The sequence below is a fragment of the Saccopteryx bilineata genome, chromosome 5 (assembly GCF_036850765.1).
Source record: "Saccopteryx bilineata isolate mSacBil1 chromosome 5, mSacBil1_pri_phased_curated, whole genome shotgun sequence".
Lineage (NCBI taxonomy): Eukaryota > Metazoa > Chordata > Mammalia > Chiroptera > Emballonuridae > Saccopteryx > Saccopteryx bilineata.
Genome location: NC_089494.1, coordinates 90,269,011 through 90,292,659, shown reverse-complemented (window position 1 = coordinate 90,292,659; position 23,649 = coordinate 90,269,011). Strand labels below are relative to the sequence as shown.

At 38.1% G+C, this 23,649-nt stretch overlaps 1 protein-coding gene across 13 annotated transcripts in view; it reads left to right on the top strand.

The window, feature by feature from the left end:
* Positions 1 to 23,649, top strand: part of MBD5 (methyl-CpG binding domain protein 5) — a 521,200-nt gene that overhangs the window by 443,049 nt on the left and 54,502 nt on the right. For 12 of the 13 annotated variants that reach the window (XM_066232972.1, XM_066232973.1, XM_066232966.1 and 9 more), the window contains 5 exons: positions 5,290 to 5,463; positions 16,859 to 16,969; positions 17,253 to 17,530; positions 20,987 to 21,089; positions 22,388 to 22,568. In XM_066232972.1, coding sequence (XP_066089069.1) covers positions 17,418 to 17,530; positions 20,987 to 21,089; positions 22,388 to 22,568 — 397 coding nt within the window. In that variant the 5' untranslated portion in view covers positions 5,290 to 5,463; positions 16,859 to 16,969; positions 17,253 to 17,417. Of the gene's footprint in view, positions 1 to 5,289; positions 5,464 to 16,858; positions 17,119 to 17,252; positions 17,531 to 20,986; positions 21,090 to 22,387; positions 22,569 to 23,649 lie in introns of all 13 variants that reach the window. The other variant, XM_066232969.1, reaches the window with a different exon arrangement.

The following is a 23,649-nucleotide window of genomic DNA, read 5'->3' as shown; positions in this document are numbered from 1 at the left end:
GAGAAGCATCAATCATCAGTTTTTTGTTGTGACCCCTTAGTTGTTCATTGATTGCTTTCTCATATATGCCTTGACTGCGGGCCTTCAGCAGACTGAGTAACCCCTTGCTCGAGCCAGCTACCTTTGGTCCAAGCTGGTGAGCTTTTTGCTCAAGCCAGATGAGCCTGCGCTCAAGCTGGCGACCTCGGGGTCTCAAACCTGGGTCGCCCTCATCCCAGTTCGACGCTCTATTCACTGTGCCACCTCCTGGTCAGGTGGAATGCTTTTTTTGTGACAGATAGAGAGAGAGGGGCAGATAGGAACAGACAGACTGGTAGAGAAAGGTGAGAAGCAGCAATTCATCATTGCTGCACCTTAGTTGTTCATTGATTGTTTTCTCATATGAGCTACAGCAGAGCAAGTGATCCCTTGCTCGAGCCAGTGACCTTGGATTCGAGCTAGTGATCTTTGTCAAACTGGATGACACAGCAACCTCTGGGTTTTGGACCTGAGTCCTTTTCTTCCCAGTCTGCTGCTCTATCTACTGCACCTCCGCCTGGTCAGGCTAGGAATGCTTCTTGAGGGTACTATTTTCCCTCATGTTGTATGTGAGTATTGAATACAGTTGGTCCTTTCTTGGTTACCTTTTTCCCTTCAGTCTGGCTGGCTCTAAGGTTCAACCTTGATCGTGTGTATTACACTCTGTGCAATGTCTGTCCTGATGGGCCTATTTATTCTTCACAGTGCTGGTGCCTGCAAGATTCCTCCTTTAGGTGTGCTGCTTGTATAGCTAGCTGAGTCTAGGGTTGGTGCTGTCTGCCACCCACTACCAGTTGTGTTGGTTCTAGATCTTCTTGGATTGGCATCAGCTGTTGTTTGTAACCTGCTGTGGGCTACCTATCTGCAGCTACTGCTCTTTTCACTACTTGTGTGGCCTTTTCTGTGCCTGGATAGCATGGGATGGGCCAACCTGTGTATAAGGATCAGCTTCCTCCTGCTTAGAGATGACAGCAGCTCTATAAAAGCCTTAAGCTCTATAAGATTTACCTCTACTTTTCAGCTGCTCTGCCTCCTCTTGCAGCTGCCTGGTCTTCCCACAAAGTCTTCTGTAAAAAGACTAGTGTGGGCTCAGACTGGCTTCTCCCCACAAACTCTTCTACAGGTTGCAAGCTTGTTGGGTTAGGGCAGCTGAGGTTGAGAATACAACATTAGTGGGACCCCCTACTTCAGGGGTCTCTTGGGCTGTAACTTAGTACAGGGATTGTGGCCCCTACTCCAGAGCATTATCCCTCAGCCACTGCTGGATACTCAAATTTTATTTCTACCCAACAAGGTGAGCAGCAGGTTCAGATCGGGTGGGTCTGAGAGTCCCCTCTGCAGAAGTTCTTACAGCTGGTGAGACCCTTGTCTCAGGGAGGAAGACTGAGAGAGTCCTCTACTGGAGCTGACTGTGCCCTTTCCAAGAAAGTGGCTAAGCCCCTTGACCAGATCCAACAATAGACTCACAGGGACAGGGACCTACATGTTAAATGTCCATGCTCCAATCCTCTCTCCCTTCCCCCTATGGAATCTAGCCCTGCAGGCAGGATATCCAGTGCCCAGGGCAACTGACTATGAAGCTCCAACCCATCCAATGCACATGAGCTGCTGTGCCAGTCTGATCACGGAGAGCAAAACCTCCCCTAGCTAGGCCAGTTGTGAGGAACCTTTCCTTAGGTTACCTCTCTAGCAAAGGTTCTTAGGTCCTGAACTAATGCTCTCTGCAGCTGGCCCCTGAATGTGCCAGCCCAGGGCCTCCCTGGCAGGAACCCAGCACAGACAAGTGGGGGACACTGCCCATGTCTGGCCCTCAGCAACCTTCTTGGGGTTACAAGCAATCCAGAGTTTGTGGCTGCCTCTGTTGGGCTCAGATGCTCATGGAAATACCAAGCTGCACACCTAGGCTGCTTTTACCCACACTGGGCCTGGGGGAAGGTCCACTTTAAAGGCCAGCGTTCCCCAAGTCCCACCTCCTACAGCTTTTGCTGGCTGCTTGTTGGGCTCAGGCACTGAAAAAAATCTCTGGTAGAGTCTAGAGCAGGGGTCCCCAAACTACGGCCTGCGGGCCACATGCGGCCCCCTGAGGCCATTTATCTGGCCCCCGCTGCACTTCCAGAAAGGGCATCTATTTCATTAGTGGTCAATGAAAGCAGCACATTGACCATCTCATTAGCCAAAAGCAGGCCCATAGTCCCCATTGAAATACTGGTCAGTTTCTTGATTTAAATTTACTTGTTTTTTATTTTAAATATTGTATTTGTTCCCGTTTTGTTTTTTTACTTTAAAATAAGATATGTGCAGTGTGCATAGGGATTTGTTCATAGTTTTTTTTATAGTCCGGCCCTCCAACGGTCTGAGGGACAGTGAACTGGCCCCCTGTGTAAAAAGTCTGGGGACCCCTGGTCTAGAGCCTGTGGCAATTCAAGGATTAGGAAGGGTGGTGGATGTGGCTCTGCCCCTCGGCCCCAGGTGTCAGTCTGTCCAGATTTTTTTACAGACCTCACTATAGTGTGGCCCCAGGAGTCTGGTGGATGTGGCCTCTGAGACCCAGAGGTGTGGCCTGCCCACATCCTGTACAGTTTTTACTGAGTCTCCTGTGAGGTGGAATCACCAGTTTTAGACTCAGGAGCGTGTAGTGGGAAGCTCCGGCTTCAACACCAGAAAGCTGAATCACTTACACACCTCCTGCTTCCTGGCTTCTCAGAATGAACCAGTCTCCATGACTGGGGCAGGAGAGCCTCCCAAGGGTGGAGCAGTTGCTTTTCCCCAGACTGATGCTGCTCAGTGGGGATTGCTCCACCCAAGAAAGATGGCGACTGCAGTATTGGAGAATGACTCATCACAGAGGTTCTGGTGGCTCTTCCTCACAGTGTCTCTCCCTGAGCCTCCAACTTTATACTCTCTTCATGCAACTCTAGTCCTCTCAGCTTTCCCAACAATGGAGCCCTGGGTAAGTGGCTGTGAAGAAGATTTTCTGTGCGGGTCCTTTAAGATGGAGCCTGCATCTCTGAAAACTCTATGTCTCTTTCTCACAGACAGAAAGCCGCTCCTTTCATCTCCAAATGCTGTGTGGGCACCTCTTCTAGGCTCTGGGGCTCTAGGTTGGGGATCCTGGCCTGCGGCTTAGTACCCACACTGTAAGGGTGTCCCTACCCACTGAGACTCTCTCCGGACTAGAGGCATGTTAAGGTCAATTGAGGCCCTTTGTCATTAGAAAAAAGTGTAAAGTTGGGGTTTTGCAGGGCCCTTCAGAAGTCGGAGCCAAGGCATGTGCCCAGTGCACCCACTGTTAAATCTGCCTCTGCTCCAGACCCTCAGCCACCACTCACTCCTGGGAGCAGGCAGCCCTTTCTGTGCCTCCACCCTTCCTACCAGTCTCAGTATGGCTTCTTCTGTCATTCTTGGTTATAGATTCCTCTTCCTTTAGTCCAAAGTTGGTTTTTCAAGATGATTGTTCTTAAATTAAGTTGTAATCCAACTTGGTCCTGGGAGGTGGCAGTCGGGTCATCCGCCTACTCCGTTACCATCTTGGAATCCTCTTCTAATAGTACTTTCTTATGAAAGTGAATCATCATTTCTGATAAGATTTCTTTTAGAAAACAATATTTGTTTATTTACTGTCAGGTCTTCATTCTATTTCAAGCAGTAGGCACTAGACAGGTATGTAGGTCTTTCTGTGGAAAATATTTATTAATGCTTCATGATTCATCACATGTCAAGGTAAAAAGTTCTGACAAAATGAGACCTTTATGCTTGCTTACCAGAAAGAAATGTAAAATCTTCAATATTAATCTTTTAGAATTAAGATTAGTTGAAGTTTCAAGTCTCTTACCTTTCTTTTCCTTTCTAACCTCTATTGCATCCTTAGATATATCCTGGCTGCCTTAAATTCTCTCCTTTTCTGATCCCTGAAATCCAGACTAGCTCTTTCTTTGTGCTCACTTAGCACTCCATACTTAGCCCCTGTCATAGCCAGTATCATTTAATGCTATAATTGCCTATTTACCTGACTGCCCAGCTTCCCACCCTCCACCTCCCCGGCAGTAAACTCCTTGAGATCAGACTGTGTTCTCTTTATGTTTGCATCCCTACTATCCACTTAGTGTCTCACATATAGTTGCCCAATAAATACTTAAACATTAAAAAAAAATGCCTGGAGTACATTTATTTCATCTTTCAAGATTATAGAAACAGAGGACTTTGACCTTGGTCTCACATCCCTTAGTTTCTCCTTTGTCTCTCCTTCCTGCTTTCTGAGGACTAGCAATGCTCAAGTGTGAGGTTCCACCATGCCCTCCACACTCCCCTGTCCTCCTTTAGCCTAAAATCAGAAAGAAAAAGAAAAAGGCTGGTTATCAGGGAAGACCTCAAAGGTGGAGGAGCACCTTGTGCAGTAACTATGGCCCGGGATGTGATTCTTACACTCTCAGCTTGACAAAAATTGATTTTGCAATTGCTCTCAAGGTGGTGGGCCCCTAGGGTCTGACACAGATCATACCATCTATATTTACAAGAAATGAATTTATAAGCCAGGCAACCTCTTTGTTCATTTTCATTGAGTGAAATATATATACCTGATGTGCAACTAACTTAACGATATCAAAGTACCTATGAAGTCCACCAAATAACCAAAATGTTGTTCAGTAACCTTGGGAAAAGAACAAGTGAGTTAGACTGTCACAAGTATTATTTTACCCAGGCTGAGGAGGACTCTTCTCCTCGTCTCCCTGGTGGCTAGGAGAAAATAGAGTGAGGGGAAATAAGGCCTCAAGTATACTTCTGAGCACACTTATAAAAAAATTTTCTTATTTGCTAAAAGAAAACAATTTTAAAAGTCAGAAAATAATGGCATTTTCTAACTCTTAATAATGGTAGTATAGAATTTGGTTCTATAATGCTTTGATCCCTAGATGAATTTCTAAGTTAATGATAATATGGTATTGCTGATGATGGTGCTAAGGAAGAAAGAGCAACAGAGGATTAAAGTTGGATACGTTTTCTGTACCCTCTGCTTCCTCTCATTCAAGAACTATCACTGTCTCAGGGTCAACTCAGTTTCATTAAGAAAGTTAGCTGTGCACTGTGGTCTTAGCTGGCTTACCGGTGCTCCTGCACATACTCATAATGTATAATGATCTAGTGCATCCTCTACCCTTGTGGATAAACTAGGAACCGCAGGTTAAGTAGTTCTTGAAACAAAATAAGTTGTACTTCTTCTCAAGGGCTACAATGAGTCTTTCAAGCCTTATTTCAAGGTCCTTTCTGTTCCAGAGATTGGAAACCCAAGTGCCTACAGAGGCCATTCTGGTGGGAATGAAGCAAGAAGCCACTGCAGTGAACTGGAAAGCCAAGTTCTTTCTGAAGGAGCAGCCACTGCTCTGGTCCAGATAATTGTTGCAAGGCAGGAATGTTGACCTAGTGATACCACATTGTCCAGTTTACCAGGTAAAGCAGAAAATGCATATTTTTCATGTGAATTTTTTAAATTTTAATATTGTCAACTAATTTGCTATTATTATTCTCAAACTGTGTACAAGCCAAATACTTCTGCAGAAAGGATTTGGCCGACAGTCTTCCTGTTTGTAACTTGGTCCTATATTTTTCTTACCTGTTTGTTAAACTGAAGACTTTATTTTCTACTGGTTTTGGTTTTCTTCAGCATGTGCTATAAAATACACTATGCCTGGTTTTGTGATATTCAAATTCCTTTCCTTTTCAACCTGACCAATTCGTGCTTAAATTTTCTTGGGCTGCTACGTTTTCCCTGACACTTTCAGCATTCCAGTGACCAGTTTGTGCTAAACGGAGACCCCTTGGGACACTTTAGATATGACACCACTGAACATCTACAGGTATACTACTTACTCATTTTGTAACTGATGGGTAAGCTAACATAAAACAGTAAAAGATCATTCATTTCTTGGGTCTTAGAGATTATATGCTTTGGGCTCCCTCTCTAGAATCCACACGAAAATGATCCTCCTCCTTCTCTTGCTTCTTGAGAGAAGTTATCAGACCATTTATTAGACTTTAGTTATCTCTTACATTTAATTATGTTCGCTAGAGTGTTGATGGGACTTGTGTCCCTAGGCATTCAGAAACAATGTCTTTGGTTTGGTTTCTTTCATGGCTAAGGAGTCTTCCTATTTTCACTTTAGAAGTAATCTGATTTTAAAGGTTGTCACGGGAGGGTAGGAGTCCTGCTACCTCAGTACAGAACTGAGTGCTCCAGTAGGAACTTGACACCCACTGCCAGGTGAGGTAAAAGATGCTGACCATTTTTAGAGTAAGAGTACATAAATAACAGTTGTTTTGTTATATTGCAAAAACCCAAGTGAGCATAATTGATAATTGTTTCATTCTTAGTACAGTTTTGAGAAAAAACAATATTGATGTACATTATTTTTCAACAAACTTTTAACCTATATATATTGAACTGCACCTTCAGTAGACAAAATAGCAGTAATGCATAAATAACATGTGAAAATTACTCCTTAGACTTACATAGTGTACTCTTAAATAGATTATGTAAATGCTGGCAAGTATTTCTTCTAAATATTTTCCATAAGAAATTTCACTGTATTATAGAAGCAAAAATAGCAAATCATGCTGATAACTAAAATACAGAAATAAATTATAAACTTTTCACTCAGAATGAAAATGAGTTTATCAGTTAGTTTATAGATGTTCTGTTGTATTACTATATTTTAAACAGTTCTCTAAATTTTCTTTTTAAAGATATGTATTTGGGAGCTGGTGATATTTCCCTTTTTAGCTTTTTTTTCCCCCTTTTTAGCTTTTAATAAGGTAAAATGAATAGTATTTTCTACATATGCATACAGACTCTCACTTTCTACTTTCTTATATTTTTAAAGGCACAGAGGGAAGCTTTGCAGTCAGGTAGAGTGACAAGGGCAAAGAGAAAACTCAATTATGTGTAGTAATATGTGAATTACTGGATATTACATGGGGGAACCCAATTTAGATTTGGGAAGCCAAATAATGATAAGGGAAAACTGGAAGGCCTTTCTGAGGAAGTGACATTTAAACTGGGATAGTAGGTGTTGGTTTCATGAGAAACAGTACAATCAAAGTGGGAGGTGGTAGTCTAAGCAGAAAAATTAAGTGACACCCTGAGGCACTGTAGCACCAATGAAAGGGATAGCCTTAATTTTTCTCTCTAATATTTATCTAAATACTATCCAGGATCATGGGTGTTATTTCTGGTTCTCTATACCTTTTTCTCTACTTGGCTAAAACAGAAGGAGCAGCCCTGCCTGGATAGCTTGGTTGGTTGGAGCATCGTCGAGAAGCACAGAGGTTGCCGGTTCTATCCCCGGCCAGGGTACATACAGGAGCAGCTTGATATTCCTGTCTCTCTGTCTCTCTCTCCCTGACTCTCTCTCTCACACACACACACACAAAATAAAATAAAACATAAAGAGAATTAATAGCATATTATTAGGCACAAAGCTTGTAACTATTTCTAATAAAAAGCGTCCATAATGCTTTTAAGGATCAGGAAGATATTAATTAGTTGTTCTATAGATATAACATTTAATTTTTTGGAAATAATACTTTTCCAAATATAGAGCCAATACATTTTGCTGTAGGAATGTTTAAAACTACAGAAAAGGAATGAAAAATATAAAAATCATACATGATCTTACTGTCCAGAAATAACTTCTGAGAGGATAGTGCTATTCTATTTCTATATCAACATATATAGTAACATTTTTGTAAATGAAGTTTTATAATTATACATATAAATTTGTAGTATCTTTTTTAGCTGATGATATTATGGACTTTTTTTTTTTAGTGAGAGAGAGAGACAGGGACAGACAGGCTAAAAGGGAGAGAGATGAGAAGCATCAGTTCTTCGTTGCAGCATCTTAGTTGTTCATTGATTGCTTTCTCGTATATGCCTTCACTGGGGGGCTACAGCAGAGCAAGTGACCCCTTGCTCAAGCCAGCAACCTTGGCCTCAAGCCAGCAACTATGGGGTCATGTCTATGATCCCACACTCAAGCCAGCAACCCCATGCTTAAGCTGGTGAGCTTGCACTCAAACCAGATGAGCCCGTGCTCAAACCAGCAACCTCGGGGTTTTGAACCTGAGTCCTCAGCATTCCAGTCCAATGCTCTATCCACTGTGCCACTGCCTGGTCAGGCTATCGTGGACCTTTCTTAATGCTATTACATTTTCTATAACATGATTTTAATAGCTATATATAAATAATAACAGTTTGGATATTTATGATGTGCTAGGCACTGATTTAGACCTTTTAACTTACTGTATCCCCAGAACAATTCTATAAGGCTATAATCTCCATTTTGTAAGGAAAGAAATTTTCAAGCTTGCCCAGGATCACAATCTAATAAAGAGCCACATAGATTCTCAATACTGTAATTCATTTAAATAAAACCTTATTTTAGAAGCAAGAGTGGAAGATGCAAGGCTTTTTGAGATTTAGTGTCAACCTCAACAGTGTCACATTCATCCTATTCCATTGATCAAAGCAAATTACAATGCCAACCCAGATTCAAGGTGTAGAATAATAAATCAAACTGCCTGATGGAAGGAGCTACAAAAATTTGTAGCCAGTGCAGTTTACTACTCTCAGCATTTAGTCCTCTGAAGACTTGTATGTGATTAGAATGTGTAACTTGCTGAACTTCTGTAGCAAGTAATAGCCTGGTATAAATAATCCTCCTGCCCCTTCATGGGCATAGGCCAGCATGCTTCTATGTTTCCTTGACTCTGAGGACTGGCCTGACTCTTAGGAGACTATCCCTAACCTTTAGAGTTTGTGAAAAAATGTAGCCTTCCTACATGAATGTGATCTCTTGTGTACTTTGACCTTCTTCAACACTGAAAGGGCGAGGACACCTGAAACCAGAGAGCTCAGCAGTCAGGGTCAGAAAGAGGTTCTGTTAAGGGACCCTGATACAAGTGCATAAAATAAACTTCAATGTGCTGGGGGTAGTTTGAAGTAAGGAGAGCCTTACAGAGTAAGAGAGTAGGGCTCCAACAAAGGATATATCTTAGAGGTGTGTTTTGGAAGAGGAGGCTGCACAGTGAAGATAAGAGCCAAATGGAAATAATAACCAGAGTGGAAATGAGGCTGCCGATCTATTGGAAGGTTTTTTAAAAATAAAAGAAGATGTAACTGCAAGATAAGTGTATTCATAAGTAAAAATGCATAGCTTTAATAAGTGAAAGGTGAAACAGATGGGAAGGTTGGATGGAAGGGGCTGGCTAAATGCTATACAGGAGCTATTTGAATAATTGATATATGAGTGAAAGGTAACTGAAAAGGGGAAATGTCATTTAGGGTTACTGTAACTAGCATCATCTAACTAACATCATTTAATGATGATGGAAAGATTATGAGTATATCCATTTATTACCCAATCAAATGGTAATTATGTTGTAGCCACTCAGTTATTACTCTCCAAAAAGTTAATGCTGATGTGATTTCTTTAATCCAATCACATCTGATTGTACATATTGTTTAGGAATTTAAGTGTAAGAGTAGGTTTTATGTGCTACTTGTTCTCAGCCGGACTACATGAGGTGTTCACTCTTCCAAATGTAGAAATAAAATGAACTTCTTATTTAACTTGAAATACTTCATGAGCTAAGTTTATAATCATGGCATTGAAGAGTATATTGATGACTTAGATTTGTATAAGATATAAAATATTGGTGTTTTACCTAATTTTTATAGTCTAACCTTAATAAATCAATAGTTCATTGGGTATTAATTCTCTCCTAGTTTGTATCCAAGTAACCCCACTGAACACAAGATCAATGTGTGATGTCATTATAAACATGTTAATAGAATTTACTCATATCATGTGATTCAAAATCAATTCATTATTTTTGCCATTATGTTTGTGTGACATAATTAGAAGAATTTATTATGTTTGATATTATTCAGGAAGATTTATGAAGAATATCTGCTTATTTATTTTCATGGTGTTATATTTTATGATGTTTAGCCTTCATGGTGTTTTAAGTGTAACTTTTAAAATTTACATCAGCACTGTAATAGTGAGTTTATTCTTAGGTTGACAAGAATGTCAGTAAAGCAGATTGAAAAAAGACCTATTGCATTAATTAACATTGTGTTTAATTTTTATATTGTTGCATTTATTTATTTTAGTGCTTCCTTTATTCAGTTAAACTACAGTTTTGGATATATATATATATATATATATATCACTTAGTGAATAAAACTCTGAAGCATAAAGTTATCATATTAATTTTCTTAGAAGCTCTATCATACTTTTTGTACACTCAGAGAAATCATTAGAGACAAATCTAGAGCAAAACATCCTATGTATATTTTATCAAAATACATATTCACTGTCTTCTATTGGCTTGTTTTTAAAACCTCTCTTTAATTTTAGACATGTGTTGTTAAAACTTTATAAGACTACATAGTAAAAAATCAGAATATAAATTTATGTTGACTAATTAGAATGTGCATAGTTGTTTTTGTTTTTTTTTTTTTGAGAGGGAAAGAGAGGAGAGAGAGACAGGGGGGAGGAGCTGGAAGCATCAACTCCCATATGTGCCTTGACCAGGCAAGCCCAGGGTTTCAAATTGGTGACCTCAGCATTTCCAGGTCGGCGCTTTATCCACTGTGTCACCACAGGTAAGGCCAGAATGTGCATAGTTTTGTGTGTGTGTGTTTTTCCAAAGTTGGAAACAGGGAGGCAGTCAGACAGACTCCCGCATGTGCCCGACCAGGCACACCCACCACGGGGCAATGCTCTGCCCATCTGGGGCATTGCTCTGTTGCAACCAGAGCCATTCTAGTGCCTGAAGCGGAGGCCACAGAGCCATCCCCAGGGCCAACTTCGCTCCAATGGAGCCTTGGCTGCGGGAGGGGAAGAGAGAGACAGAGGAAGGAGAGGGGGAGGGGTGGAGAAGCAGATGGGCGCTTCTCCTGTGTGCCCTGGCCGGGAATCGAACCCTGCATGCCAGGCCGATGCTCTACCACTGAGCCAACCAGCCAGGGCTGAAAGTGCATAGTCTTTAGAAAGTATTTAAGCATCTACTATATGCCAAGTACTACACCAAAACTGGGAATATAAAAGTAGAGAAACATTCCTGCCCTGGGAGACTTTTACATTCTTGTGGGAGAGATAGTAAAAAACAAATGAATGATGAGAAAAAAATCAGATAATAACAGGAGTCAGTGAATTAACAAAGTGTGAGAGAGTTCCTAGGGTATAGGAGTAGTCTGTAAAGAGATGACATCTAATTAGAATTCTTCATGATCAGAAAAAGCCAATATAAAGAATCAAGTCACCAAAAGCAAATTCTCAAAGACTAATTTGCATATTAAAAGGAAGCAGAAAAATAAAAACATTGGTAGACTTGTGACAAACATTCTCCTTAGAACACCCACATATACACATACATACCGCTTTTTGAATTTCATTATTATTACTAAACCTTTGTGAAATAAATTTAAATTATGTCATAAGTACATTTGTTCTTTATCTAGAATATTAATGAGATGAAGGTAGCTTTCATATTACATTATCATTTACAAGGTGCGTCATAATGGAAACTTTAGATGGGAAAGGAAAATGTTGTAGATACGTAGCTTTGTGTGTTAAATTTATAAAAATTGGAAAAGAAAAGAAACTGTGTTTTTATAATGCAAACTACAAAATAATACAAACTACAAAAATAAAACTTGCTAAATCTTGAATGATGGATTTATATAAAAGATAAAGTTATCAGAATCTTGGAGGCACAAAGAATAGATTTTAATATTTAGCAGAAGAGCACATGTATGGGTGTCAAAAGTTTGTGAAGTATGGCCTGAAGTGCTTTCTGAAAACTAACCTTCTGGCACCTTAAGAAATTTATGAGAGGCCCTAAAATTATGCAATTCCATTTTAACAAATAATTCTAAGTGAATTACCAAAATGGCCATAGATTTATATACAGGAATATTTATCTCAGATATATTTGTAATTGTGAAAATTTAGGAGAAAATTCTATGTAATTAAATAAATAATATACATTATCCAAGAAAATTCTATCGGCATTTAAAAGCTATATTTTGAAAAAATATTTAATGCAATAATAAAATTCCCAGGACAAAAAGTACAAATAGGTAATGACTCAATGTTTAAAGGAAAAAGACATATTTATACATAGAAAACATTTGGAATCAGACCTGGCTGGTTGGCTTGGTGGTAGAACATCAGCCCAGCATGTGGAAGTCCCAGGTTCAATTCCCAGTCAGAGTATGCAGGAGAAGTTACCTTCTGCTTCTCCATCCCTCCCCCTTTTCTCTCTCTCTCTCTTCCTCTCCCACAGCTATGGCTCAACAGTTTGAGCAAGTTGGCCCCAGGCACTGAGGATGGCTCCATGGCCTCACCTCAGGCCTTAAAATAGCTCAGTTGCCGAGCAACAGAGCAGCAGCCCCAGATGGGCAAAGCATCACCTGGTAGAGGGTTTGCTGGGTAGATGGGGGGGCACATGCAGCAGTCTGTCTCTGCCTCCCTTCCTCTCACTTAATTTAAAAAAAAAGTTTGAAATCAAAACAACTACTTTGGAGAGCAATTTTGCAATGCCAGTAAAGTTAAAAATATGCAGACCCCATAACCAAACATTATTATGATTGATATACTAATAAACAGTTGTATAATCATATGATAAAATGCTATTCAGAAATTAAATATTAATGAATTGGATCAATATATCTATAAGAGATAGATAAATCTCAACAGATAGCTTTCAAAACAATGTTGAATTTTATAAAGCAAATTGCAGAACCATATACAAGGTGGGGCAAAAGTAGGTTTTCAGTTGTGTATATGGAAAAATAATACAATAATTAATAAATAATAACAGAAGAATAAATTGTTTTACATACTCACACTGTAAACCTTTTTCCCCCACTCTGTATATGTATAGTAACATTCATGTAAAAATTTAAAACATAACAATACCAAATACTGTTTACATATACACATATAAGGAACATGTGAACACATAACCTGGAAGGATACAGACCAGAATCATGGTGGTGTTTGCCTTTAAGGTGGGAGGGAGAATAATGGAACTGAAGAGGGAAATGGGGTGGAGGTGAGGGATAGCATTTCACTTTATCTATAATGTTTTCTAAGTCTTTAATTAAAAAAAAGTCATAACAGACAAAATGCTTACATTATGAAATTAGATGGAATGGTAGTTCAAATTTATTATGTTAATCATTTTTATTTGTGTTTTTAAGATTTTCTGAAAACAATGATTGTGAAAGAAGGTGCATATGTTTGCAATGGTTATTATTTAACAGTAAGATTACAGTTGTTATTTTAATTTTCAAACTTCTCTTTATTTTCCAAATTCACAAAATGAATGTTGAGAAAATTAATGCCACTTATAGTGAATAAAAAGTAGCTACATATTCACTGGACCTATGCTCTATAAAGGCTTCCTAAGGCCCTTACAATGGAGCTGCTTCTAGGAGGCAGAAGAATCTGCAAAAAAAAAAAAAAAAGATGAGCCTTCCACAGACTAAAAGAACTCAAGAGCTGGCTGCCTGCGAGGTGTGGAGATGTAAAACCAGCCATATCTTGGGAAGGGAGGCAAGGGCATTATTCTAAGCCCTGAGTTTCAAACTTTAGCATGTGTCAGCATCACTCAGAGGGCTTGTTCAAAAAAGACGAGTGCTCCTCAAAGTTTCTAATTCAGAAACTCTGGGGTCAGGCCTATGAATTTGCACTTCTGACAAGTTCCCAAAGTCACTGATGATAATGATGCTTGTCTCAGGGCCATGATTTGAGAATTCTAGTGTACACAACACCCAGCCATCAGATATTTGTATTTTGATTGCTGAATTATGAGGGAGACAGCAGGAATCACTCCAGTGTTACTATTTGGCAGATCCACAAATTACTTAGCAGAGCCAGCCAGCTGGTCTCGAGGAAGTTGGAGTCACATGCATACCAAAAAAAAAAGTCATCAAATGGTCAGAAAACTCAAAAGTAGAGAAAATGAGAGCAGGGCCATCTAATGATCAGAGACCACTAGAGAGATTTCTTCAGGAAAAGCAAGGTAATAAAATGAGCATGAAAAAGGGCTGTAAAAAAAATTTTTTTTAAAGGTTCATTCAGCCCTGGCCAGATAGCTCAGTTGGTTAGAGCATTGTCCTGAAGCCCAGAGCTTGCTGGTTTGTTCCCCTGTCAGAGCACATAAAGGAACAGATCAGTGTTCCTCTCTCTCTCTCTCTCTCTCTCTCTCTCTCTCTCTCTCTCCTCTCCTCTCCTCTCCTCTCCTTTCCTCTTTCACTAAAATCAATAAAAATTTAAAATTTTTAAAAGTCATAAGCCAGGTCCAGTAATCAAAGTTTGTTGCTAGTTGACAGAACTAGCAGTCCAGGATAGCTCATACAGGAACAGATTGATGTTCCTGTCTCTCTCTCGCGCGCATTTTTCACTAGTGCTGGGTACTCAACTAGGCCGGGAACTCCTTGAGAAAGAGGGATTGAGCTCCTTTGCTCTCTCCATTCTTTTTCATCCTCCCTCCATCCCACTTTCCCTCGTGTTCTTCCACACTGAGCAGCTTTTTAGTGCCAAGCATTACAACGGGCTTTGGATAAAGTGGTGTCTTACCATCTTTGTACTACAGCACATAGCATAGTAACAAGTATGTAGTTGCTGCTCACTAACTGTTGAGTAAAATATGAATAAGCACATACGTGATTAGAAGGGGTCATGGTTAAAAGTACAGTGAATGGAAGACAGAAATGGGATGCTATGCCTGCAAGTGAGAAGCACAGACACAGTGCAATTGGCCCAACAATGCAAACTGTCTGCTTGAGATACCCTGCTTAGGAATGTTACTGTTTGGCACTTTTCTTTATGCCCTACATTTTTCCCAATAACTATTTGCTACTTTTCCCATTTCCTTGCCAGTATCTCCCACACCAATACCCATGGCTCCCAACTTTTATCTAAATGTCTATATGCTTCATTACACCTTTATCTATCTCAGACCTGAGCCTGCAAATAAGGCATATGCCTAAATACATGTTGCCTTTAATATAACGCTTTTTCCTGCTTTCCCAGTGAAGAGATCCAAAGAAAGGTTTGAGTTTAACTTAAATATGTAGGCTTTTACTAATATAAATTAAGTAGTTATATGTCTATTTAAACTGTTTAATTTGTTAATTGTTACACATGTATATTTAAACATTATCTATTAACTTTTTATTTAAATTTTTTGAAACAGTTTTGGTATTTTCATATGAATCTTAAGTCATTGAATACAGTTTTCCAAGGCATATTGCCTCGTTTCCATTAAATTATTTGAGATATAACACTTTTTGAATCTGTGGACGATGCCATCACTGGAATTTTTTATCACAAATCTCTCTCATATAATGCTAGAACATTTTTTATTCTTTTTTTTAGTGGAGTTTCATGAGTCCCACAATGTAATCATGCACTATATATTAAATTGATGGTAAAAAGTCAGTTTTCTGGCCCTGGCTGGTTAGCTCAGTTGGTTAAGAGTATCATCCCAAAATGACAAGGTGGCAGTCTCAATCCCCAGGAAGCAACCAAAGAATGCACGACTGAGTGGAACACAAATGAATGCTTCCCTTCCCCCTCCCCTCACTCTCCCTTCCTCTCTCTGTCTCTCTAAAAATCAATGAAAATTAAGTCCTGGCCAGATAGCTTGGTGAGTTGGAGCGTTGTTCCGGAGCACAAAGGTTGCCGGTTCAATTCCCCCATCGGTACATACAGGAGCATCTTGATTTTCCTGCCTCTCTCTCTCAAAAAAAAAAAAAAAAAAAAAAGTCAATTTTCTAAATAAAATAAACTCTTGTTTACCACAAGCAATTATGACATACATTCTCTGCGAGGATTATGCATTAAGTCTTTTTAAAATTTGATTTGCCATCCTCTTCTATTTAACAGTTCCTTTAAGATGACCTCATACTAGCATTCTACACTAGCAGTGATTCCTGCTGGTTCAAGCCCATATGTCCTTCCCAAACAGTACCTTGTGATTCAATAAAGGAATTAAGAGAGTACCCTGTGAGAGAAGGGAGTTTGTAAATCTTAACTATCGAGCAACTTCCACTCTTGTATTCAAGAACATTGGGGGGAAACCTCTGATATTTGAAAATGTATAAGTTTATTTCTTTTTAATTTTTTTCTTAAAAAAAACCTGCTTCTTCTTTAGACCAATATGATGATTAGAAAAGTAAGTTATAGAGGTATGTGGAATTAAGATAAGACCAAATGTGATTGGACTAACACATAACTTTTCAGTTGTTAGGTTATAAGACGTTTTGAAACATATTTTAACTGTGAATTAGAAGGATGGTGTGTGTGTGTGTGTGTGTGTGTGTGTAATGTCATAGTTATGGGTTGATCTCTTGTAATTAGAAAGCTGAGCCTGACCTGTGGTGGCACAGTGGATAAAGCATTTGACCTGGAATGCTGAGGTCGCTTGTTCAAAATCCCAGGTGTGAACATACGAGGTTCATACAAGAAAAAGCTACTACGAGTTGATGCTTCCTGCTCTTCCCTCACCTTTCTTTCTCTTTCCTCTCTTTAAAAATCAATAAATAAAATCTTAAAAAGACAAAAAAGGAAAGAAAGCTGGATGTGGTGAGGAGCAAGCAAATTGACTTAAGTGGATTGTTAGAAGAAGAAAAGTTGAATCTGTGATTTTGATGGCAGAGGATATAAAGTGGTTGGTATACTTAACAGTTTATTGTGTTTTTAAGAGTGTGCAGGTCCTCAGTTTCTCAGCATTGAATATACAGTTGACACTTGTATATGTGTTTCAGGCTGCATCACTGGAATTTTGAGGACATGAAAACACCAGATGAACCCGCCTGCGACGTCTTGGACTCAGATTGGAAGATGAAGAGGAAGTTTAAAGAATGTGGCCTATAAAGGCGGGTAGTACTGGAAACATTAACCGACTCACACTGTAAAAATGAAACCAGTTTCTAAACATTAGAGATTATTTTAGTCCAACATCAAGGTTCAAGACAAAATGTTGAACTAAAAACTTTACACTCCTACCCTCCTTCACTTCAGACAGGTACCAGCATTGGCGAATATGATTTTTCTTAGTCAGAAGCACTCCTTTTTACCCATATAGACCATTGTTAGGAATTAAATATTGGTTATTTAATGTAGGTTATAATGGGAAACTGATTTTTTCCACAATGGCAGATTTCACGGACTTGGTTCCAAACTGAGCCGAAGCACCCAATGCATTTTGTACAGTCTGGGAACAACTATGCTGCATCGGCCATTTCTGAAGGCCAACATGTCCTGTAATATAAGGATATCATCTTATTGCTGATATCTTTGGAGAGTCCCAAGCAGACACAGAAAATGAATGGAGGCAAGGAGTGTGACGGAGGGGACAAGGATGGAGGTCTTCCAGCTATTCAAGTTCCTGTGGGTTGGCAGCGCCGTGTGGATCAAAATGGAGTGCTTTATGTCAGGTGAGCCCTTATTATTATTTGTGTTACCTCCGAGTTTACAGGCACAAAATTAAGCAAGTAGAGTTTGTTCCTCTGAGGGAGCAAAATATTGTGACTGACAGCACCTCAAATAAATTTCAATAAAGGATCTTTGTGCTAGAAATATTCAAGCACTTTTATTCTGTACTACTTGGCAATGTAAATTGCTTTAGGTTACAAGAGAGATTTTTTTATTCATTACTTTTGTTTACATAATGTGTTCTCCTTATCTCTGTAACATGAATAAATTAAAATATGAAGATTTCTAAAAGAAACATAGGCATCATTACCACATTCTCAAGAGAATGTGAAATATTGGAAGTAGACCCAATGTCTCTTGACAATATTATTCTGTCTTTCTTAGTGCTTCAGCTGGGTTTTCCTGATGTAAGGTTGAGTGTCTTTCTCTATACGCAGTTTTAACTATGTCTTCCTAATGCCTGATATTAGATATAATTTCCCTGGTTTTTCTGCACAGTTTTTAATCTGTAACCTTGCGTACTATAGTAAAAAAGAAAATGTCATGATGAAGATGGCTCTTTATCTCTCACATAAAAATCATTCAAAAGATGCAAATGCCTGCTCTTTTAAATTTTGAAGACAAATATGTCTTATAGAACAAGTTGAATGGAATAAACTGTTGGCAAGAAGTTTCAATCTTATAATTAAATAATTGACACCTAAGTCCATACTTAGTAGTTTATCAGTAAGTAGTATATGAAAAGTTAGGATACCATAAATCATTCTTTGTGATATAATAAAAAATTATTAGCAATAGACTTAGAACTCTTTTCTGCATCATTATGTTAATGCTATTACATTCAGTGCAGTTATTTGTGTCTCTGCTTCAACAGAATTCTCCAATTATGCAAAGATGTATTAACATGAATGGGGCTGTTATATAAACATAAATGATTTCATGCCTTAACAACTCAAAATTCAGTTCAGAGTCTGTCCTGGGTTTGTTTTATGTAAGGTGTTTTTTGAGCTAAATTTCATTACCAAATGCAACTCTTTTGTTTCTGGGATGTTAAAGATATGCTCGGTATTAATTAGAGTGAAGGAATAAGAAAACAGGGAATGTGGAGCTTGTCCCGTGGTGATAAAATGGACACAAGAGGTAACTTTCTCAAAGGGTTTCTATTGCCTATGCTGTTAACAAACTGCCACAAATAATTTGTTATTAATATAATATAGCAAGATATCAGTGTTATTGTTCTAATCTCTAAGGAGCAAATATGTATTCATCTTAGAGCAAAGGACTCTAAGATATTGATAATCTAAGTTTTTACTTCATCTTCATTCCTATGAAAGATGAATCAGTTTTTCAGATGGCTGAAAAAGAAATTAAACCAAGTTAAGTCTGGGAATCTGTCAGTTACCTTGTTCACAATTTTCTAAGTGGAAGTATACTTCACTGTTAGTGGGGTTAGCGTGAGTTCTCCAAATCCAAGTCTGTACACTAAGAATTACTTTGAAAACTAACTTTGCCAGATAAGATAAAACTCCTTCAATAAGAATGTCTTAAAATTAAGCCAATATGGGTTTGCTTTGTTTGTATGTAACAGTTAAATTACTGCGGGAACACATATCCAGCCCTCCCTCTGTAGCCCCTCTCAAGGTAATGTTTGGGTTCTTCTCCAGCTGTTCCTGCCTCGGGAGGCACTGGAGCTGCACATTAAATACCCCACCTGCTCCCAATCTTCGAAGCTTTATCTAAGCCGTACAGCTTGTAACTATTTTTTACATTAATTATTACTCCCAAAAGTTAATTAAAGAGGTACAACTGAAGGAAAGAACCCAGCTGACCAATTGAGAGGAAGTATTTTTAACGTGTCTAGAGTACTCTAATAGAATTCAGGAACTCATGTCTTCAGGTTTAACTTTACAATCAATTCCTCTAGGATTCAGTCTGTGTACCTTCTTTAAGTGTGAAATGTTAGGCAATTTCTTGTCACAAAACTCATGAACTTTTCACATGATAACTCTTTGATGATCTTGTTTTACTTAAATTAGCAGACCTCCCAAAACATCTGGTCCTTAGCACTGGTGTGGAACTCAAGTCAGTAATATGGGAATTATAGTATTATTTTTTACACATCATTTGAAAATATTTGTTAGCCTGAATACATAAATGAGTGACTTAACAAAGTTGGGGATTTTTGTTTGTTTGTTTGTTTTTGTTTTTGTTTTTCATTTTTCTGAAGCTGGAAACAGGGAGAGACAGACAGACTCCCGCATGCGCCCGACCGGGATCCACCCGGCACGCCCACCAGGGGGCGACCCTCTGCCCACCGCCCAGGATGGGCAGAGCATCGCCCCCTGGTGGGCAAAGTTGGGGATTTTAATTGAGATTTTCTATATGTATATGTGACTTACTTATATGGTTGTCCATAAGTAAATATGAATTACATTTTAAAGCTTGTTCATATATAGATGCAAAACTACTACCTGTGTTTTTGTAGAAGTGGAATAGTCTACCCCTAGTAGTTTAATGCTTTGTATGATTTCCGATCAAATCGAAATCTGATCATAAGGGTAAAGTGAAGGCTTTGGTAAAGAGTCAAAAGATATTCTTGAATGAAAAGTATATAATAATTTTCAAGGTTGCAAAATCGATATTTTAATAATAAAAGTCCGATAATGTAAATTGTGTATTTTACACTAACCCTCATTATAAATAAAAATCAAAGAAAATTTAAAAATAAAAACAAAGTAATAACATTGAGAACACTTACCATTTACCAGCCAGAAGACCTGCAGGGCAGCTCTGTGCCACCTAAAACCCTGTTTCCTCAAGAGTCCCTCATCCTTTGTCAGATCTGCTTGGCTCTCTCTGCTTGCAGTACTGTGTGGCTCTACAGTGCAGTTTGAATTGAGCCACACAGAGCTACCTTCAAAGAAACACATGGATGAGAGAGAGAAAAAAGGAACCTATTTTTACATAGTGACTACTTGGTTCTAGACTCCCAAGATTAAAGGAAAGAACTTGCTACATTTACCGACTTTCTGGTTTGACCTCCATTGTGTTCCTAAATTTCAGTTTTTCCTCAAACAGCTTTAAAAGTAGATCTTCTGGTTTAAAATGATAATGACTACTTTCATGTAGTTGTCTTGTTCCTTTCTTGCCTGTTTCTGATGTCCTTTCTTAAGAATAGCATTTTCCCCATTTTTGTCCTCTCTGGGTTTTCAAAATACGTTTATTTAATTTTCTATGAAGATCTCTATTTTTCTGAAAAATATTTGGTTCAAAAGAAAGAGCGATACTGCTAAAAGGCTATAATTTAGTAGCTAACATAATACTGACAAAGAAAATGCTTTTCTTTAGTAGGAAAATATTATCCTGTGAAGGACAGAAAGGATATAAATTATGCCTTTTTTCATGTATATGTGCAGTCAGAATTATTTCTTGATATTTTTTTAAAACTATTTTTACAGTCCCAGTGGGTCTTTGTTATCTTGCTTGGAGCAGGTGAAAACATACCTGCTTACTGACGGAACATGCAAGTGCGGCCTGGAGTGTCCTCTGATTCTCCCCAAGGTAACCGTTCACAGCAGCTCTATCAGCAGTTGTTTTTCTTAAACGTTTCGTATATTTGCTCTTCTCATTTAGCATTTCATTTTTGTATTACTTCTCCAATCACGTGAGCATTTTAAAGACTATCTGATTAGTTATCTTTTGCATGCATTTTGATCCCAAAATGCATGTGGGATCCCTTAATGATTGTGGAAAGTGGTTCAAACCCGAGTCATTTTCAAAGGTGACAAACGTATATTCATATTAAATATTTTATTAAAACCTCCTTTGCACATTTTATTAGAGCTATACCTATGTTCACCATTTAATAGTGCAATATTTTCTTTCCCTATGAAAACAGCTCGATATATGGTGTTATTTTTAGCTCTGGTGTTGATAAATCTGCCACCACCAGTGTTTCTAAAATCACAAAACTGAACCTTCCTAGACAAAATGTGAAACTATTTACCCCTTTGACAGATAGAAAGTAAAAATTGTTTTAAATAATAAAACATTACTTACCATAGAAATAGGTCATTGTTCTCTGAGCATCTGATATAGTGCTAATTGTAGCACTAGGATTAATAGACACCTTTTTTCTTTTTATTTGTGTGTCACCTCATTCCAAAAAAGTGAATAAAAAGCATTTGAAACATCTCATAAGTATACATAGGCAGCCCCTGGGTTATGAATAACATGGGTTCTGTAAGTTTGCTCTTAAGTTGAATTTGTATGTAAGTTGGAACAGGGACATTTATTTATCTATTAAATGCAACTTAAATGTTTGTCTTAACTTAGTATTTATTTTTACCTTTTTGTGAATATATACCTAAACACTTTCAAACCTACAGAACCTATCTTGTTTGTAACCCAGGGACTGCCTGTACACAATGTATTTTTTTAATAGACAAATTTTTTAAATAGGTGAAAAAGTAATATTAATACAGTATTAGAATAAAGCCAAAGAAAATGTTAGCAGAATGTCAGCCTTTGGGTTTTTTAACTGAACTTTATCTATTTTTTATACTGTTATCAGGAAATATCTATAATTGGGAACATATCAAACAATACGCCTTTGCATATATATTTTTTGGCTATCTTAGTATTAGGATAATTTTCATTATTTACTGTGCCACTAAAAACCATGAGTTGAGCAGAAGTATTTATTAAGTTATAGAAAGTTGCTTTTCTTAAATTTAAAAACTTGAGAAAGTTTTATTCAGATTTATGGCTTACTCTATTTAAAGGAATTTTTTTAACAAAGGATTTTTTTATTTAATGCTTTTATGTCATACTCTAAACAAAGGCTGTCCTTTTTCCAGGTGTTTAATTTTGATCCTGGAGCTGCTGTGAAACAAAGAACTGCAGAAGATGTTAAAGCGGATGAAGATGTCACAAAGCTATGCATTCATAAACGAAAAATTATTGCCGTGGCCACACTTCATAAAAGCATGGAAGCCCCACATCCTTCTCTGGTGCTTACCAGTCCTGGAGGAGGAACAAGTATGTAATGTGGTGAAGGGTTCAAGAATCTTCCTCCCCCACTCCCCTCCTAGAGGAGTCGCAAGAAATCACTTTGCCAGGCATTTTCCAAGTCCACTTTTCAAACATGTGCAATGCTTTTAAAACATTTCATTATCTTATTACAAATAGCAAATGCATTCTGAAAAATTCCCATGAAATTGTCTCCCAAAATTTCCTATCCAGATCATCCAGTTAAACAATTAGACTAAACACTAATTAAGATTAGCATATATAAATAAATGTAATGCAGGTACGTTCCTGAGCTAACAAAAGAGAAAGTCCCACAGATTTTTAGGAAACAGATGTAGCCTTTTTCAAAGGCTACATATTGGATCATGTATTGGATCATGTGGTATCAACTAGCAATATTTTCAAAGACTGATAGTGTTGTTTTTTCTATCATTTAATAACTATTTTTTGAGCCCCTACTAACAGCTCTTACCTTGTTGGGAGCTTTTTATACCTCCCCCAACACACCTATATGTATGCATGCATGCTTCCTTTTTTTTTTTTTTAATTTTTTAAAGATGCATAAAAATTACATGAACAGTTCCTTGAGTACCACATATTTTCTTCTAGATCCTCCAATTAAAAATTTTTTGTGGATACTGCAGATGTTATAAAAGTTGACCCCTAAATAGCTCAACACACAGGGGCATTCTCTTCATAAACCAAAATCTAATTATCACATTCAGGAAATTTAACACTGATATAATGTTAGATACATCATCTATATTCATATTTCTCTAGTTGTCCTAATAATCTCTTATTTTAATTCCATTTTTGTTTAATCCAGGATGCAATCAAAGATTGCACATAGATCTGCAGTTAGTTGTTCCATTTCTTTCATCTACAGCAATTCCCCAGTCTTTTTCATTTCTCATTGTATTAACATTTTTGAAGAATCCAGATCAGTGTTATAGGAAGTTCTTCAAGTTGGATATGCCTGATTATTTTTTCACATTTACATTCAGGTTAAATACTTTTTACTAGGAATACTACATAGGTGATGTTATGTCCTCATCAGCAGGCACGTAATGTCAGTGTATTCCATATTGAT